Below are 18,846 nucleotides of genomic sequence, written 5' to 3'. Positions count from 1 at the left end.
CACATCTTATCATCCCATTCCAGGTTAATTAAAAGCCATCCAAAGACAGGAGTAAACCAATCCAGGCTCCAGAGTGATTGTTTCATCTTCCCCTACTTAAAAGAGTATCTACAGGACCAAACCCTAATTTAAGGCTCTTGCTTTGGTAACATTAGGCATCTCAAAATGTTTCCATCTTTCCTATGACTTCACAATTCAAGGCACCTTCTTATGCTTTTAGGCTGTAACACTTTCTCTCTCCTCCCTTTCTCACCTAAACTTATTTCTAATCTTCCCCCTTTGCAGTCTCAACTCTAGAAACTCAGTGTGAGAATTCAAGTCACAGAAGGCTCCTGTCCCTACAGATTCCTCATGTATCACACCAGATAAAGCACCACTGCTGCCATCAGTGAGTCTTCTCCTTCCTGTCCCAGCATAGGAGATCTGGGAACATCCCAGCCACAGGCAACAGCAGCACAGAGCAGAGACAGACAACTCTGTACTCTGCACCTGAGAAAGGAATCGAGCTGCAGGCTCCCAGTGACACATGGACAAGTCTTGCATCTCACCCCTGCAACCACAACAGACACATCCCAGGTATGTCAGCAGCTCCCTTCCCACGTTCTAACCTGCTGAAGTTGAAGGTCGCATTCCAACACACAAATAAAACTTGTTCTGTGAGAAGGAAAACTGTTAGAAATTTCTCAGGGGTTGAACACCCTCTTTACAGGGCTGTTTTGTGCCATAACCTGAAGCTTCATTAAATTCAATCCACACATAGACGTTTGTACTCAAAAAACAGAAGAGACAAGACACCAGATAAAAAAGGCTTAAAATCCACTTTAATAATGCATTCCTGTAACATTCCTCAGACAAACTCAAACTTTTTAGTGGGACAATTACAGTTTGTGTTCAAACAGTTTACACTAAATGAAAAATCTTGTAGTACATCTACACAAAAGACAGGCAAGGTTAGGATTATACAAACATTTTTTTCAGTTAAATCTTCAGCATGAGATACAGTATCTTTATCCAATAGATTGTACTTTACTACCAGTAAAAATAAGGAGATACAACACGTTATCAAAAAAATCCATCCAAACAAGAACCTCCCAGCCATTCAGGCTGCACGACTGTTAACTACTTCAAGGAAACAAATGGTCCAGGTAAAAAGAGTAACTAACAAGATAGGAAGGGGAAAAAAAAAAAAAAAAAGAAAATGAAACAAATAAAATCTCCCTCAATTCACTACATGACAGATCATTTGGAGTTATATAAATTTACAAAATCATGGGAGCTGCAAAGTACCCAAATGCTGCCTTAGTTCTCCAGAGACTCCCCTGTGCTCTTAAGCAAGGTACACTACACTAAAAAAATGCCAAGACATAGTGAAACTTTACCTAATTTAGTCTCATGATATCAGCTGCAAATAGGAAACCTGGAATGGTCAAGGCATTGGGGTCCTTGCAAGATTTTACCGTTACCGAACCATGGCAGCCTCCCAGAATCCATTTCTCACTTTGAAATTAGGAATGCACCACATGAAATTTTCTAAAACCTTTACCAGTCAGACTGCACTCCCCTTGTCCTAGAGTGGCTTTACCAAAACAGGCCCTTCATTAACTATCTTCAAAATGTCCCCCCCTCCCCCCCAAGTTGAACCCTGTGTGGCCTGCCAAGATTTCTCTCTTTGGGGCGTGTACAGGGGATAGTTTAATCCTGTTAGTATCTGCGACGCTTGTTAGGGCCAAAATCCCCCCCTGGATTTCCCCTGTTGAAGGCAGGCGGGGCCCCTCCCATCGCTCCAAGGCCTTCCATGGCTCCACCCTGCCCGAAGCGGTCTGGAGGTGGTGGTGGAGTCTTGGAACCACGACAAGTGCAGAACAGGCGGGAAGAAAAAAAACAGGGAAGAACAAAGGGCAGTTAAAAGCCATTGGAGTAGATTCCGATTCTACCAGGATTCCACATTTTCAGCTGACCTCACTGCAAACCTTCACCCTACCAAAAGCATCCCCACAGTCCCAAACCTACACAGGACCATTGCAGAACAAAGTCCCTTTCCCCACACAACCTGCAGTCAGGAATATTGGGACTGTGTGCACCACCCCACAGACCACAGCCCTGTGTGGAGTAGGTGAGCCATCTAAACTCACCTTCCCTTTCCCCTCCTGGCTTCATCTTCCCCCTTAATTTCTGTGTGTAGTGCACATGCCCTTAACCTCAGCTGCTTTGCTGCCCTTACCACTTAGGTACAAAAGCTTTCAGACAAATAAAACTGTTCTTTATGAAAAAAATATCTGTGTCATAGCAGTCATGACAGAGAAAGAAGTCTGAGTAGGAATGTTTGCAGGAAAACTGTTTATTAAACCAGTTCATAAAAACCACTGAAAGAAGATGAACTTTCAGGACAAACTTTACTATGACTGCTGCTGTTTCTGCTGGTGACTGGAAGTGCTGACACTGTGGGAGGACCAATCCTCTGTGTGACAGAGAGGAATGACAGATGCCACAAAAGCCAGAATCTATTGCAAAGCCCTGCAGTAAAGTTTAGAACTAAATCAAATACAAAAATCTTAAAAAGTCAAACATATAAGCATGAACTCCACTGATTCTCTGCTCTCAACCTCCTAAGCAAACTAGCTGAAGTCATTCTGGCCTATAAGAATAGGAGATAACTGTTTTCAGAACTGGTGATGAACAGAACACTCCTGAAAGCTTGGCCTTTATGCCTGCAACAGTCTACTCTCAAAAACCTCTCAATTTAACAAAGTGCTTCCCATTAGGTGACTTAAAACCAGCCATATATTATTGCTAAGATCTTTCTAACAAGCATTTAGCACTAGCTCTCTTGGAAGTAAATGAAGCAGTTATTAGACTTGACTCCATCTCCTGAAAATTATCTGCTAGTATCAAGGCAAGATTAACTTTTAAAGATTTCAGCAGGACTGAAGCAACAGGTCTGGATAGACCTGAAGCTTCAACTTCAGCAGCTACTGCTTAATACTGGAAACAACATCATCTGACTTTTAAAGGTGTGCACAAAAAGCAGATGGAGATACACTACCATTCCCATGGCTCCATCAGGGATCATAGCTCCAGGACCAGCAGCTGGAGGTGCAGGAGCTGGGACATTGGTACCACCCATAGCTCCTCTATTGTTCATGCCAATGGTACCTGGAAAAGAAAACTGAGGAATAATCCTGGCACACACACAGAGTGATGGGGTCTGCTCATCTCCCCAGAGCCACAAAACACTGTTCCATGCAGGGACAGAATCCCAGTCTATTAAGAGCTTTGCACTATCAGGTCAAGACCAACTGATGTTGTTTTACAGCATGTTGTGTTTCCTGTCACATGAATACTTCCTCTTACTGGCCTGGGAGATTACTTTGACTGAGTTTCTAAATAAGAAGCCAATAAAATGAGATCACTGAAAAAAAAGTCCAGATTTTGTAAGAGGAAATGAATATACACAAGAACAAAGAATACTCTTACCTCCCATTCCCATCTGTCCCATTCGCATGTCTGGTGGCTCCCTCTGGAAAGACAGACACTCATTTCAACTGATTATCAGGCTTTTAAAAAATGTATTTATAAAAATTCAATGAGTTCTGAGGATTTACTACTGAAAAATGTGTAAAAAAATAATTCCCAGGGTAAATTTCAAAGAAAGGCAGGAGCAGCCTTCACATGATAGCTGCTGAATGAACAGGTTTTATTTTAAATATCTCATTATAAAAGGTTGTTTTTCAGAATTATAATAAAACATCCAGCAGCAAAGCTACACATGCAGACTTCAGCAAACATCTTGATGGAAAGATGTGCTGAGCAGTAGTAACACATTAGATGGAATTAGTTTTTCTACTCCCTCAGCATAGCTAAGAAGCTTTTCCTGTTGAAAGGAATGCAAGCTTACATAAAGACACGGTACTGGGTCACTTGCATTAAAATACCATTTAGTGAGCTCAATTTCTCTTTTATTAAGCAAGCATCAGAAACACCTATCACAAATTTCTCTCACTGCAAAACCAGGAGCACCTCCTCACCTCAGTGAGGGCACTACTTTTTTCACAGTGTTAAGTGAAGACAACTTTCACTTCATCTGCAGCCTTAGTGCCATTATTTATCATACAAAGGCAGTATTATTTGTAGGAATCAGGACATCTGGTGCACAAGGAGAATATTCCCACATTTGGCTCAGCCATGCTCTTGGCCCTTTAGTTTGACACATATTTAGCTATTTTGCCCAGGGGCCAAGTTTCACTGGTAAGCTTTAAACACTTATTGCCAGCTGTATCAATGCCATCACACCACCTGAACAGCCCTACAGCTGCATTTACAATAGAAAGTGGTTCGGACTGGGAAAAAAAAATTGTAAGGCATTTCTCTATAGAACTAGAGATACTGTTATTAAAAGGCAGGTCACCACCAGGTTACACTACAAAAAAAAAGAACCTGACCAACTGACTTTTAAGTACAAGCGTATACAATGCCTGCAGCAATGCCTCCAGTTGGGATCATTTTATGACTAAGGCAGACTATAAGCTAGGGATATTGCCAGTCACATAATCATAACAGGGTTCTGCTGCAGTGCTTTAAGACTGTATGTGTGTGTTGCTGTTAGAACAGAATTAGTCAGCATACATTTTTCTGTACAGCAAGACAGCTACAGAGGGTCCTACATGAAGAGCAGTGGAACAGAACTGGGGGATTTATAGTTGCCAGGCTAAACTGTATTAAGATTAGAGGGAGTCAATAATTTAGGGTAGAATGCACTACTGATGTACAGCCCTCCAGCCAAGCTGAAAACACACAGAAAGCTGTGCTGTGGAAGGGAAAAATCTAGTGAGTGTACAGATGTAATGGAAATGTAGAAACACTCGTACCGCATCAGCAAAATTCCCTTTAAAGCCTTCCTGCTGGCGCCTCATCATCTCTTCTTGCTGCCTCCTCATTTCCTCCTCACGGCGCCTGCGTTCCTCCTCTTGCCTGGAAAGAAAGTCCAAGATGCTCAGCACAACAAACACCAACCACCTGCATCACTGTGCTGCAGTGCTGCCTCATGGATCTTCATTGGAAACTTTACACTTCAAACTTTCAGTTTAGAGGAGCTCATTAAAAAAAAAGAAAAAGCACTTGTGTGTTTGTGTGTATCTCATGAGGAGCAGCTGAAGGAGCTGGAGAGGCTCAGCCTGGAGAAAAGGAGGTTCAAGAGGGACATTATCATTCTCTACAGCTGCCTGACAGGAGGGTAGAGCCAAGTGGGAGTCTGTCTCTTCCCCCAGGTAACCAGTGACAGGACAAGAGAAAATGGCCTCAAGTTGCACCAGGGAAAGTTTAGATGTGGATCAGGGAAAATTTCTTCACCATAAGGGTTACAAAGCATTGGCAAAGGCTGCCCACAAAGTGGTGGAGTCACCAACCCTGGAATGATTTAAAGGATGTGTAGATGTGGTGCTTAGGAACATGGTGAGCTTGGCAGTGTTAGATTTACAGCTGACCTCACTGATCTTAGAAGTATTTTCCAACCCTATGTACACAGCATCTCCCAAATGCATGCTGACTGCATGCAGTATCATGCATCAAGCCTGATAGCTCTCAAGCCCCTTCTATTACAAATAGTCTGGTAACCTTCCTGGAGCTTCTCAAAATAACCCCAAGACAAGGAAGTGCTACAATGGAGAGAGAAATCTCTGTGACTAAGTTACTCCTCAAATGAAAACAAAGGTGCTGGAATGGGATTTCCCAATCTGCAGCACTGAAGCCACTTAATCACAGAAGAGAATCTGATTTTTCTACGTGCCTCATAAAGGAGTCTAACTGAGACACAGAAACATGAAGAAGCAAATACTAATCAGTGGAAGAAACTCCTAACTCTTCCATCTTAAACCAAACATACACTCTTTCCTATGAACAAAAAAAACCCCAAAGTAGCAGCCATACTTGAGGTAGTAATTAAACTGTCACAATGAACAATTAGGTGCAGTGAAGGGGTGTTTTATTCTGCTATGGATTCACAGCATTTCACAACCTGCCTCCTTACCTGAGTTCCAACTGTTTACGTTTTTGTACTTCTTGGTTATGCAATTCCTCCATTCTCCTCAGCTCCTCCTGGCGTCTCATTAAATCTGTGAAAGACAACAGTAAAAAACACAATCAGACCGAACTCCCGTGCTACCTCTCATGAATTCCTGAACTAGAACTGTAACACAGAAGGGAAAAAGGTATCAGAGCCTTCACCAATACTGCAGCCTCTCTCCATGTTAGGTTCAGCAAGATTCAGTGCCAGGTCCTGCCCTTGGGTCACAACAACCCCCTGCAGCTCCAGGCTGGGGCAGAGGGGCTGGAAAGGGCCTGGTGGGAAAGGCCCTGGGGGTGCTGGGCAACAGCAGCTGGACATGAGCCAGGTGTGCCCAGGTGGGTAGGAGGCCAGTGGCACCTGGCCTGTCCCAGCCATGGGGTGGCTGCAGGACCAGGACAGTGATGTCCTCCTGACTGGGCACTGTGAGGCCACCCCCCAAGTCCTGTGTCCAGCTCTGGGCCCCTCACAACAAGAAAGACACTGAGGGGCTGGAGCGTGTCCAGAGAAGGGAACAGAGCTGGGGAAGGGTCTGGGGCACAAGTCAGATGAGGAGCAGCTGAGGGGGCTCAGCCTGGAGAAAAGAAGGTTTGAGGAGACTATTGCTCCACAAGTACCTGAAAGGTGGTTAATAGTTGGACTTGCTGATCTTCTCCACCTAAACGATTCTATGATTCTATTAATTTGCTCCTACCATGCCTGGTTACAAGACAAGCAACTCCCACAGCTCCCTTTCAGTGGTCTCTAGCCAGTCCATTGAACCCCCCACTCCTAGATGGGGCAGGGCCCTGCTCCCATCCTGCATTTATCTGATACCTTGCCGCATGAGCATCACTTGGTGCTCATGGCGAGCTGCTTCCATTTCCATCTCCAGCTTCTCTCGAGCTTCCTTGATGTTGCGATCTACTTGTTCCTGCTGCTGCTTCTCCATTTCTATCAAAGCCTTCCAACGCATGGCATATTCATATTCAAAGCTGCCAGGCTGTGCAAACCGAGGAGGCTGCTCACGCTCCCTGTCAAACAATGAACAGACAGGGAATGCTTCAGGAGAGCAAGGAGGAACCAAGAAAACTCCGTTTGTGTGTCAAATGCAATGGTAGGCCCTTTTAACAGTTAACTGTGCCTGAGACACCAGTTTGTCTGCTGTTCAGGCATCATCTTATTCCTGCATGGAAGCTGTCCTCCTCCATAACAAGCAATGACACTGCTTTGATAAGACACCAAGAGATTCTGGGTAAAGAGATTTAGAAATACCCTTGAAAGCAATAGCCTTTGCTCCTGCTGCACATCTTATGGACAGATGCACTCCAGAAACAAACACTGACCAAATGTATGTGCTAGTTTCACTCAGCACCTGTAGAACAGGATTATTCCTAATTCCACCTCCTGAAGCTCTCATCTTCCTTACTTGAGAAATTCATGAGCTCACATGGTTTGCTAATGCCAACTGCTCAGATCACAGGATTCTACCTACACTGGGAAGCCTTCTAAGACTCTGGTCTTATACCTGGATAGCTCTACAATCTCCTACTGCTAGTCACATAATTCCTTAATTTTCTGTTGTGGGTTCAAGTCTTTCTTATATAGACTTTCTGTAATACTTCCCAGGGAATCTCATGTCATCTGTGCTATCTCAAATTGACCCAATTTTTTATTCCAAGAACTGAAATGAACTTATACGAAGCACGTGAGGGCTGCCAGTCTTAGCCAGAAGTGTGGACTCTAAATCACTGTTTTCTTTCAGCCAAGCATGGCAAGAGAACAGTGACTGCAATTCTCCTTCCAAAGTCAGGTCACATTTATGGAAAAATGGAAGGACCTGATTAGCACTGATGAGCCACCCTTCTAAGACTGGGCCACTAGCCCACACTCTCCTGTTGCATGCCAGGCACATACTTGTGATATTGCTGGTTTTTGATGACTAGTTTCTCTGGTAGACCCTCCTCATCATCATACTGATCCATGGGCTCCACAGTGACAGGACGAGGGAATCTGTAAAGAAAAAGTGAGGTGCTTTCAAGAAAATTCAAGAACAAGCTTGCAGCTTTGGAAAGCACAACTTATAATGTTTTTAGCACTGCTCAAATAAACTCAAGAGCAGCTGGAGATCTCAACCAAAGTGAAACCAGAAATCACTTGGAATATTTTTTTTTTAATAGGAGTGTAACTGTTAAACAAAATCCTTATTTAATCCAAAATTGTACTGCAAGAATAATATTAGTAGTTACTTGGTTCAAATTAACAGCCTAACTGGAATCTTGACACGCTCCAGTAGGATCTACTCAGCATGAAGTCTTGTCTCTAGAGTGGCACCAGTCCATCTGTGCCTTTTAATGGCTGTTTAAAGCAAAGAGACACTACACCACACCTCACTGGAGGCTGCAGGCTATGCCATCCAGTCATACTCTCCTGGTGAGGCCACCATGTGCTACTGTTGCTTGGCAACAGTGCTCTAGGAAGGTCCACTGGGCCCTTGTCTGAATTTCCACCCCCCAGGGAATCCACTGTGCACTTCACAACAGACACTGCAGACGTGTGCTTCTGTCTCCCTGGCTTCTGCACGCAGAACAAAGTATTGACCTGGTCTGTGAATCAGCTCCCCACCAGAGCAGTGACACTGCTCATCCTCAGCACAAAGCAGCACCCCATGAGCTTCCCATGGGCTCCTCAGTCCCATGTGCCAGGGCTGGGGAAATGAAGAGAGATGATCCTGTTGTGCCAAGAGGCAATGGGTACCCAGGCTCCAGCAGGAAATGGAAGGCTAAAATCCCTTTCCTCAGTCCAAGATCCAAAATACAGCTTTTCACTTTCATGTGACATACTCCATTATTAATAATCTTATTTTCTAACATGAACCAATTTCAAATAGTTTATCTAGCTTTCTTGTCTTGGACTAGGACAAACCAGAACAAGTTTAATCAAAACCAAACCATAACTAGAAAGGAACAACAGACTTGTTTGTGGTCTTAGGTATCAGAACCCAATATACTGATAGCTTTAGAGCCTGAATGCTCATCTTAGTTATGCATTGATAGTGATTAGTTTTGCATGACCACTTTAAAAAAAAAAAAAAAAATCTGTTTTCATGGTTCTTTCAGGTATAGACTTCTGAATCAGCAAAAGCTCCCTAACAGTAATCCTCTTGTATAGTACTGCTCACTATGCTCCTTATCCTCAAGGAGTGCCAGGGAGAAAAACAGGCACCAAAAAAGAAATAAGCAAAACCTGCTTTTTGAAACTGAATGTGCTTGTGTACAAGCTGTGCCACTGCAGATCCACAGGAGGTGAGTTAAAAAAATTACTTTAAAAATGAGCAATATAGCCCCATTTCAGGAAGCATTCTAGTCACAAATTCTAAGAGTGTAATACAAAATACAGTAATTTTTTTTCCCAAGAAATCAGAAATGGCTCCCTCTTAACAGACCAACAAACTGCTCTGTGGAATGCAACTGGAACTGGTCACTTGCTTGAGCAAGTTCATATAGTTATGAAAGACTATGCTTTTCTGCCTTATTCCATTCAAGCAGAGGGAAAATAGTTTATAATGGTGAAAACTCCAAACAGTCCAATCTACCTGAGCAGCCTCTCCAACAGATCCCATGCCCACAGTGACATTCCATCCCAGCAGTGCATGCTACAAGTGGAATCCTATCCCAAGACTCTTCCCTTTAGTGACTCAGAGTGTACCATTGAAACACTTTTATTTTGTTTGCAAACAAGTTATATGGATGATCTCTGAAATAGATCCTGTTCTTAAAGGCTGCTTTATTGCCCTAAGGTTGTTTTATGGAGAAAGAGTTATTTAGAAGTTTTGTGCACTTACCCCACCAGCGGCTTCCCAGGAGAAAGTTCTCAGACCTGAGCTTCAGCACAGACTGTCTCTTGTTGGAAAGCTAAATAAAATTCTCCCCAGGCCAATCCCCCACCACCTCGTGGCCCATGTGTCCCAGTGTGGTGTTAAGAGCCAGCGTTCACCAGGCAAAGCCACCCAACCTGCACATGCCAGCAGAGCCCCTCTCCCCGCCCTCACTTACGTAGTCAGCAGGAAAGACCCATCACTACATCTATCCAGCGCTTTCCTAGCGGCAGGCTTCCCTGAGAACTCCACAATGCCTTTCCCAGAGGATCGTCCTCTGTCATCCACAATAACCACAGCCCTTTCCACCTGGCCAAACACGGAGAAGGCTTCCTCCAGGAGCTCGTTGGACACGAACTGGGGCAGGTTCCTGACTGTCAGCGAGGCGCTGTGGCAGGCGAAGCGCACGCGGAGCTGCTTCCCGCGGAGAGGCATGTTGTCCAGCTCCACCTTGGCAATCTCTGCCAGAGTGCGAGTTTCCTGCAGATAAAAACAGACACCCTTACAACTCCCAGCAAGGATTAAACACAAGCTTATTTCTCCGTAACAAATTGTTCTGAGAGAAATAAATGATTGTCCTACGGCTCGGTAAGAAGTGTGCCCAAAAAAACACAGATATTGCTTATCATGAATGATTGAGCAGCCAGAGTTTGGGGGTGGGGAGGGTGAAAAATGTACAACAAATACCTAAGTTTAGTCCAATGGGTAGTATGAACTATGCAAACAACGAAATTTTCATTATTACACATAATTATATTAAGGCTACAAAGCGCCTTTTTAAAAAAGCAAATGCATAAAAAAAAAAAAAAATCAGGATTCATCTATTAACCAAGTCTGATAAGGAAATGCTGATAGTATGACAATCCATTAAACACCTTCTATGGCACTTTCACACCTTTCCACTCATTTAAGCCACTACTCAGCAGCTGCAACACATGAAAGCAGCCCAGACATGGTGTAGGAACCTCATCCACACACCTCAAGGCTTTCAGAAAGGTGGTGGATGAGCCACAGAAATCTGAGAACCACTCTATGGTGGTAGCTGCTTCCCACCCAGACACACTTCAACGTGATCATCTAGAGATCCCCTACCCCAAAAGCAATCATCATGCCAAAAATGCTGCATGATAAACTGTGCCCATAGGAATTCCATATTCCAGAAATAGAGAAGTTCACTTTGTCTATAACAGCATCACATCCATGTGGGCTTTTTTCTGCTTTCTACCAGCTGATTACAGAATACATTTATCAGATCTCTCACAATTCCTGCCATGAGCTGCCTAAATTCACATTTCTTTTCATAACAAGCTCTAGACAAACCACTTTGAAGCCAATCCTAGATTCCAGGTTAATAACATCAACAGCAGGTTTAATCAGCAAGATATCTGAACATGTACTACTTTCAATTAGCAATACTGCTCCAGTGTGAGCCATCACCACAGAAAACTCCCCAAAGGTGCCAAGTCACTCACCAGCCTGATAAAACCAAAGCCTTTGTCCTTGTGGATGAAGACTTCCCCTGCCTTGCCATACTTCTCAAACAACTTTCTCATCTCTTCCTCTGTGATATCTGGGGGCAGATTCCCCACAAAGAGGCGGCTTCTTTGGGTGAAGGTCTTTTCACCAGGTTTCCGGAAATTCTTCAGGTCAATAGTCAGGCCTTCATCTGAGGGGAATAAGGTACACAGCTGCTCTACAGTTGGGGGGATAAATTTTATTAGGATTCATGACAGTGACCACAGGGACACAGGATAATACAGGTACCACCACCCGTTCATTTTGGTCTTAAACCTCTCCAGCCATCTGTCCAGCAACAAGGGGGTTTTATTTCAGAATGGCCCATAGTTTTTTTTTGTTTGTTTGTTTTAATTGAACCTCAGTGCTCAGTAACACAAATGACAGTCTAGAACTGGAGAAAACAACACACTGCAGCTTGAAATAACATCAGATATTTTACTCAAACTTTTTGAGATCTGGTCAAGATAACTGGCCCACAAAAAAAAAAAAAAAAAATCAGCTGTAGCCACCAACACAGGAATTTGCTTTTAACAACGCAAATAATTACAGAAAAGCCACAGTTTAGCCAGAAGACAGATTTTTACTCAGAATCACACCAAATCAACTCCAGATATGTAGAAAAATATGAAAATAAGAGGAAATTTTGTTCAGACAGAGAACTTTCAGATAGCTGTCATTCTATGAGATGCATTCCAGAGTATGGGTTTCCAAGCTGAGGAGAAGGCTGGATACTGAAAATAGTGGGGAAAAATACCAACCCAAAACTCAAAAAAAAAAAAAAAACCCACTCCAAAAACAAGCCATATAGGTGAGCTCTCAGAAAAATTACAAGATTAATTACCAAAAAAACCCCAAAACAACAAAAACACACCCTGTTCAGTAAGCTATCCTAGAAGGGATTTTTAAAGTTGGAAAAGACCTCAGAGATCAAGTCCAAGGTTAAAATATTTTCTGAGCTATCCAACAGAAATAAACATAAACAGTAACATTCTCAAATCCCCACAGGCATATACAATCTTCAACCCTTAATTCAGCAAGAGTCCAGCACAATCCTGAAAGCTCTGTTATGTACCAGACACAGGGGTGAATTTAGCAACACTTTATCATCCTGTGCCCCGTTTTCTTAAAGACAGGTGGAACTCCAGCACACAGGACTCTACAGGGCACAGAAAGCAGCTCCTTTGCTTTGCAGAGGACACAAGCCATGGCCACGCATATGAAATAAACTGTGAACATAAATGGCTTAATTCCAGCAGGGCACTAAATGAGAAAGACTGTCCATGCAAAGACACTGCAAGGAGAACCCTTTGATAGGAGTCAGCACACCTCCATGGCTAACACTAAATAACCAGACTGAGAGTGTGCCCAGAGAAGAACAGTGAGAGTAAGTTATCTACTTCACCCAGCAAAGGTACAGGAGTGAAATGTTTTGCCTTGTTCACAGCATTACCACGAGTGTTTGGGGATCAATTGAAAGGCCTGTGGATACAACAGGAGGTACCTGGAACAGAGTTACACTCAGGGTACACAGAGCACCACAGTTCTGCCTCAGGAGAGTCATGAGAAGGAGACACAGTCACTCACTACAAGCTGATCCCTGTGGGAATTCCCCAGTACAGCTGTACTGTTATTGTTTTCATCCTGACTGGAAACTGCTGTTCTGCCACCCTTGTCTGTTATTGTCTGGGAACTGATAAAGAGCCTGTTCAACTCAACCACCTAACAAAAACACGCAGGGTTTTTACCAGCCCAGCATCTTTGACACAAAAAACTCCACTCGGAGGAGTCACACACAGATGACTTCTACACGTTTTTCAACCAAAGTGTCCAAACTTAAAAAAAAAAAATCCACATCTAATAAAACTAAAGCACTTTCTCCTCCCCAAAAAATGCTAACGGGGATGTCTTGCCACCGTCTTTCTAAACTCTCAGGTTAGATCAGTTCAGGCCCCTGAAGCCATCACCACATCCTGTCCCAGCCCACAAGGGAGCACCAGTCCACACTGACCAGGAAAACCAGGAAACCCGCTGGAGCAGAATGGCTTTCATCAATTCAATTGGCATTAAACACTAAGTAAAGCCAGGTATCTCCTGGTTCTTCATAAAAAAATTCAGTCTTAAAGGGTGCCTGCAGATCGCTGTAACAACTTCTCACTACAACAAAGTCTTCACTGAGAGGAAACTTCTCTATAATCGAGTAATTGCCCCAGCAATCAAGCCTCTTAAGCTTCTAGTTTCCCAAGAAAACCTGTGCTGAGAAGCCATCTGCTGTGCCCGGGGAAAAAACAGGAACCAGACAATGAAAGACAGAGCTTGTTACATTCACAACGCTTACAGACACACTGTCAAGAACGCACTGACTTCCAAACTGCAAGTGGTCTTTTCCTGAGGCAAAGACAGAACCTCTACATGCTGCACTGGCTTGGGGAACGCAAGAAACTTACGAACACAAAAAACTTACGAACAAACGCCACAGGAGCCGTGTGGCCTTTCGAGCGTACCGAGTAAAACCAAAAGAAAACCCACAAATACAACCCAGGCTCAATTAAAACAGCTGTTTCCAACAAGGGGAGAAACCTGATCTAGCAGGAGATGCTGCAGCCTGCTTGGGAACCTAAGGATTTATTGTTTCAACTCGGAAAACCGGGTTCCTTTTGTTCCTGCCGGGACCTGTTGCACCCCCGAGGGCCGCAGCTAACCCGAGGTTTCCCGCTGCACCGAAGCGGTCGCTCAGCGCCTACCCAGAGCGGGGCCGGGCGGGCCCCCGCGGCGGGCCCGGGACTCACTCTGGCTGTTGGCCTGCTGCCCGTTCGCGGGGATGGACGGCGGCGGGTGCTGCTGGTGCTGCTTGCGCGGAGCGTGGTTCTGCTTCTCCATGTTGAACCCCTTGTTGCCCTGCATCTTCCCCACCTGAAAGCGACACACGCGCGGTCGGGGAGAGGCCCGGGGGTCGGCCCCGGGTGGCTCCCGCCGGCCCCGCGTGCAGGGGCGGGGCGGGCCGCGCAGGCCGCGCCGGGCCCCGGCACAACCCCGCCGGCGACGGAGCGGGGCCGAGCCGCGACCCTGCCGCCCCCGCGACCTCACCTGGCGGCAACACCGGACAGGGACACGGACACCGGGACGAGCACCGGCCCCGGGCACAGACACCGGGACGGACACGGGCACCGGGACCAGGGCGGCCCTGAGAGGAGAGCGCGCGGCCGGAACTCGCGCAGCCTAACACGGCGCCCCTCTCCCTGAACTCCTATTGGCCACCCGGCGCCCGCCGCCGCGACGCTAACTGGTCAAAGCCGCCGTCACTCACAGCGGCCGCCGTAGCGGGGCGGGAGGAACTGGCCATGCTCGCATCCCATTGGTCAACGGAGGGGCAGCGCGGGCTGCCAATCACGGCGGTGGGGCACCAAGCTTGGGTGAGAGGCGAGCAGGGGACAAAGGGAGCGCCGCGAGCGGCCCCGCGCGCGTCGCGCAGGCGCGGTGCGGGGCGTGCGGGGGCCGCGCGCTTTTAAAGGGCCAGCGGCGGCGCCGAGCGCGTGCCGCCCCGCCGCGCCCCCCGACGTGCGCCGGGCACGGCACCGGGCATGGCACTGGGGCGGTGCCATGGGCCTGGGCTTCTCCACCCCGGCCCCTGAGCACCGGAGCCCGGCCAGCGCCGGCATGTGCCGAGCCGCTCTCCTCTAGGTGCCCTCCAGCCCCTTGCCCGCTCCTCGCCGCGTCCCGCCGTCCAGTCCCCGTTCCCATCGCTGCCCCGCTGCGGGGGGAGGACAAGGCTCTGTCCGGCTCGGCAAAAGGGCCCCGCCGCCGTGCCCTGCCCTGCCCCTGGGAGCGGGGTCGTGTCCTGCGTCGGGCGGGTTTCGTTTCACCGCCTCGCAATAAATCCTCCCGTTTCCCGCCGCCCCACCGGGGCAGGTGCTGCGCGCCCGTGCCCAGCCCGCCCGCCGGGCACAGGGCCCCCGGGCACAGGACCCCCGGGCGGCTCACAGCCCTTGCGGTGCCCCCTTTCCCGCAGCCCCGCCGCCCGCTCCCGGCCGTGCCCCCCGGGGCTCAGCCCACGCTCAGCCCCGGCCCCCCGTGTGTCCGCGGGCTGGGAACCCGCAGGTTCCCGGGGGCGGGAGCGGTGGCAGAGCCCCCCCGGTGGCGGAGCGGCCAAGAGCCGGTGCCGCCCCGCTGAGATGGAGGGCCCGGGTCCCGCGGGCAGGGGGGACAAGCCCGGCGGGGCGGAGAGCGCGGGGGGCTCGGGTGGAGGCGGGAAGGGGCAGTGAGGCCGGGTGGGCGCTGTCACGGCCGAGGAAGGGCACCCCGGGCGGGGAGCAGGAGCGCGGCCCGGGCACGGGAGGGGGATCCCGGGGAAAGGCGGCGCTGGGAACGGGGGGCGCCGGCCCGGGCGGTCCCTCCTGGGGGCGGCGCCGCGTCCCGGGCCCCCGCGGAAGCCCCGCCCGGCCGCGCTGTCACTCACCGCCCCGGGGAGACGCTCCAGCTTCGGGGAGGCGGTGGCGGCGCCCGGGCTCGGCCGGGTGGGTCCCCCCGCGGGCAGGTAGAGGCCGAGGCGGGGCGGCCGGACCGGACCCCCCGGGACGGCAGCGGGGCCGGGGCCGGGAGAGGCGGCAGCGAGAGGGTTAAGGGGGGGGCGGGGAGCGGGGTGGCGAACCCATTCCGTGCGATCCGCTCCGCGCTTTGCGGGTGGCCGCACGGGCACCGGCGGGAACCGGATCGCCCCGTTCCGGCCCCCGCCCCCCGCCGCGCTCCCCCCCCGCAACCCGCCGTGCCCCGCCAGACCGCGGCCGCCGCCCGCGCCGGGCTCCGTGCTGCCCGCCCGCCTGGACCCGCTCCGCCGCGGGAATCTGCCCCAGGTTTTCCAGCCGCCCGTCGCGGTCCGGGCTGTCGCGCCGATCCCGCGCTCGGCTCTCCGCTCCGCGTTTCCGCGGCAGCCGCTCGCGAGCGAGTCTCGCGAGCCCAGGCCCCACCGCGGCCAATGAGAGCGCGTCCCTCGCTCCGCGCAGCCAATAGGGCCCCGCCGTCGCCCCCCCGTCGGGTTGCAGCGCGGTGAGGGCTCCGAGCGGCGCCTCCATTTAAAGGGGCCGCGACCCGAATCCGGGTTCTGGGTAGAGCGGGCGGCGCAGCACCGGGTGAGCCAGGTACGAGCGGTGGCGGTGGCGGGCGTGCCCCGGCGGTGTCCCGGGAGGTGCTGATGGGGCCATGGGCCGGTTTTGGGGCCCCGCGAGGAGGGGGCGGGGCGGGGGCGTGCGGCGCGCGTACCGGGGGTGGGGGGTGGGGGGGGTGAGCCCCCCGGGGGGGAGGGGGCGCGCGCCTCGCGGAGGGGGCGTGGCCGACGCCCCACGAAGGGGCGTGGCCAATGCCGCTCGCCCCCTCCCCGTGGCGGCCGCTTGGGGGCGCCCTGCGGCGGGTCCCGGGGGGGCCGGAGGGGGAGCCCTGTGCGACCCCCGCCCCTCATGGGGGAAATGCGCTGTGGGTCCCCCGGGATGGATGGGCAGCCGCAGCCTGGCCCCCACCCCGCTGCAGCTCCAGTCCAATGGAGACCCCAATGCGACTTGCGGTGCGGGGGCGGCGGTGGTCTCTGCACTCCTCCCGGTACGGCTGGGGAGCGCACTTGCCTGGCCCCCTTCCCCGTCCCGGTTCCGTGGAGACCCCCGTGCGGCCCTCGCTCTGGAGGGGGTGGTCTCTGGAGTCACCCGGGATGGATGGGGAGCCCCCATGGGACCCCCGACCCCGTGCACAGCGCACCCCGTGCCCCCTGCAGTAGGGAGGGGGCTTCGGTGCGACCTTTATGCCTTTTGGGGCGGGGTCCGAGCCCTGGGTTCCCCCGCTGTGGCTGGGGAACCCACCAGCCTGACTCTCATTCCCACCCCGCCTCCATGGAGACCCCAGTGGGATCCTTGCCCCCTGTTGTGGGAGGTGGTCTCACGGATGGGGACCCCCAGCCTGACCCCCATCCCTGGTGGGATGGCACAGAGAGGTGCGGAGGGGCAGTCCTCATGGAGGGCTGTGTCTGGGTGTGCCCCACAGCCATCTCAGTGCCCGGGCACAGGGTTCATGGGAGGCTCTGGACACTGAGCCCAGCGGGGCCTGTTCTTGCCCAGGGGCTGTGCTGAGCACTGGCAGCAAACAGCCCTGGCACCCTCTGCCCCAAAGCTCTGCCCTGGCACCCGCCCGGGCTCGGCTCTCCCTGTGCTGTCCCCAGGGGCTCAGCCTTTATGCTGCTGTCACCACACGCAAGAGCAAAGTCTGTGGGGATCAGCAGCTGCTGCTCTTTGAACTGGACGACCTTTCTGACAGCCTTCCTTCCCCCTGTGTGTGTGGGGGAGTCTGGAGCCTCCTCAAGGCCTAGTGGGTGTGTGCATCCCTGGACTCCATGTGCTGCTCTCGAGGATCTGGCCCCAGCAGAGAAATGTGCAGCCCCTCGGGGCTGAAGCTGCCTTGGGCCCCAGTCTGCTGAAGCCTCCCCGTGTGGGCAGTGTGGCTGTGGCCAACAAGGTGCCCTGGGGAGCATCAAGCACCTCCTGTGTGGTTTGCAGAGGTGGAGGCAGGCCTGGCCAGGGAGGGAGCTGGGGCTGTGGTGTGTGCCTGGCATGGGAAAAGGCCCTGGCAGTCAGATAGGCTTGTGTGGGCAGAGGCAGAGCTGGACATGGTGATGGGGGGGGTAGGATTTTCAACTGAGTGCTGAGGGCTGGTTCCTGGAGTCTCTTTTGATGAGGATGAGAGCTGCTTCATTTGTGTCTCTCTTCTTCTCCTGCTGTGCTTCCAGGTATGGCTTTTGTTCTAGGCTGTAGCTTCTTTCCCTTTCATTATAGCTGCAATCCCCAAGAAAACTTTTAATCTGCATTTTCTCACCTCACCTTGCCTAGCCTGGGATCAAAGCTGGTGATAAGAGCATAGCCCTGTTGTTATTGTGAGCTCAACCTTATTAAAGGAATATCCACAGCTTACAGAGCTGTAATGACTAACCCGAGCCTCACAATTCCATAGTGCATATTTGCACAACCTCTTTTTCTCTCTGCACCTGCTCACATCCCTCTCACTGTGAGTGCCCTTGCTTTGGAGGATGACAGTGAGTAACACCAGATTCTTCCACATCTCTGGCAGCTAGAGCAAGGGCCCAGAGTGAGCCCATGGCCTCATTTCAGGGGCAAAGCCCCTTGTATATAATCTTTATGGATGTCTTGTAGTCAGTGATGCTGGAATGTACAACTCTGATGGACACAGGTGTGCTGGCAGAAGCCTTGGTGCAGGAGGGTTATGGTCAAATCTAAGGGAAGTATGGAGTAGGCTATAGCTGTGACAATACATTTGTTAGTTTAGCAAGGGCAGTGCTAGCAGGATTTGACTGGATTTGTGCTTTAGTCTCAGCAGAGTGTTTTATTAACTTTTTCCTCTGCTGATGGTACATATCAGGAAATGG

General features: G+C 50.3%; 2 protein-coding genes across 7 annotated transcripts in view; one reads left to right on the top strand and one right to left on the bottom strand.

Moving 5' to 3' along the window:
• Positions 1-801: 801 nt before the first annotated feature.
• On the bottom strand, positions 802-14,621 carry NONO (non-POU domain containing octamer binding). 3 transcript variants are annotated; one of them, XM_083876350.1, is made up of 11 exons: positions 14,517-14,621; positions 14,174-14,342; positions 11,387-11,607; positions 10,093-10,394; positions 7,955-8,050; positions 6,875-7,071; positions 6,023-6,107; positions 4,866-4,968; positions 3,475-3,517; positions 3,044-3,153; positions 802-1,839 (listed from the first exon to the last, which is right to left on the bottom strand). In XM_083876350.1, the coding sequence occupies exons 2-11, from the start codon at positions 14,331-14,333 to the stop codon at positions 1,702-1,704; spliced, it is 1,455 nt and encodes a 484-aa protein (XP_083732476.1). In that variant the 5' UTR covers positions 14,334-14,342; positions 14,517-14,621; the 3' UTR covers positions 802-1,701. The 3 variants fall into 3 exon arrangements, with proteins under 3 accessions (XP_083732476.1, XP_083732477.1, XP_083732478.1); XM_083876351.1 differs by having other exon boundaries at positions 11,387-11,580; XM_083876352.1 differs by having other exon boundaries at positions 11,387-11,580; positions 14,219-14,342.
• A 1,259-nt stretch (positions 14,622-15,880) lies between these two features.
• The window catches only part of ZMYM3 (zinc finger MYM-type containing 3), a 32,631-nt gene continuing 29,665 nt past the window's right edge, over positions 15,881-18,846 (top strand). For 3 of the 4 annotated variants that reach the window (XM_083876256.1, XM_083876255.1, XM_083876253.1), the window contains exon 1: positions 16,477-16,564. The gene's annotated coding sequence lies outside the window, so the exon portion shown is untranslated. Of the gene's footprint in view, positions 15,944-16,476; positions 16,565-18,846 lie in introns of those variants that run through there. The other variant, XM_083876254.1, reaches the window with a different exon arrangement.

This window comes from Zosterops lateralis (assembly GCF_965231275.1).
Source record: "Zosterops lateralis genome assembly, chromosome: 21".
Lineage (NCBI taxonomy): Eukaryota > Metazoa > Chordata > Aves > Passeriformes > Zosteropidae > Zosterops > Zosterops lateralis.
This window is presented reverse-complemented; position numbering and strand designations above follow the sequence as displayed.

Coding starts and splice junctions, on each gene's coding strand:
- NONO (XM_083876350.1), bottom strand. CDS start 14,333: ATGCAGGGCAACAAGGGGTTCAACATGGAGAAGCAGAACCACGCTCCG. Junction 6,108..6,874: donor AGTGATGCTCATGCGGCAAG/GTATCAGATAAA, acceptor TGTCTTTCACAG/ATTTAATGAGACGCCAGGAG. Junction 1,840..3,043: donor CTGATGGAGCCATGGGAATG/GTAGTGTATCTC, acceptor CGTGGTTCCAAG/ACTCCACCACCACCTCCAGA.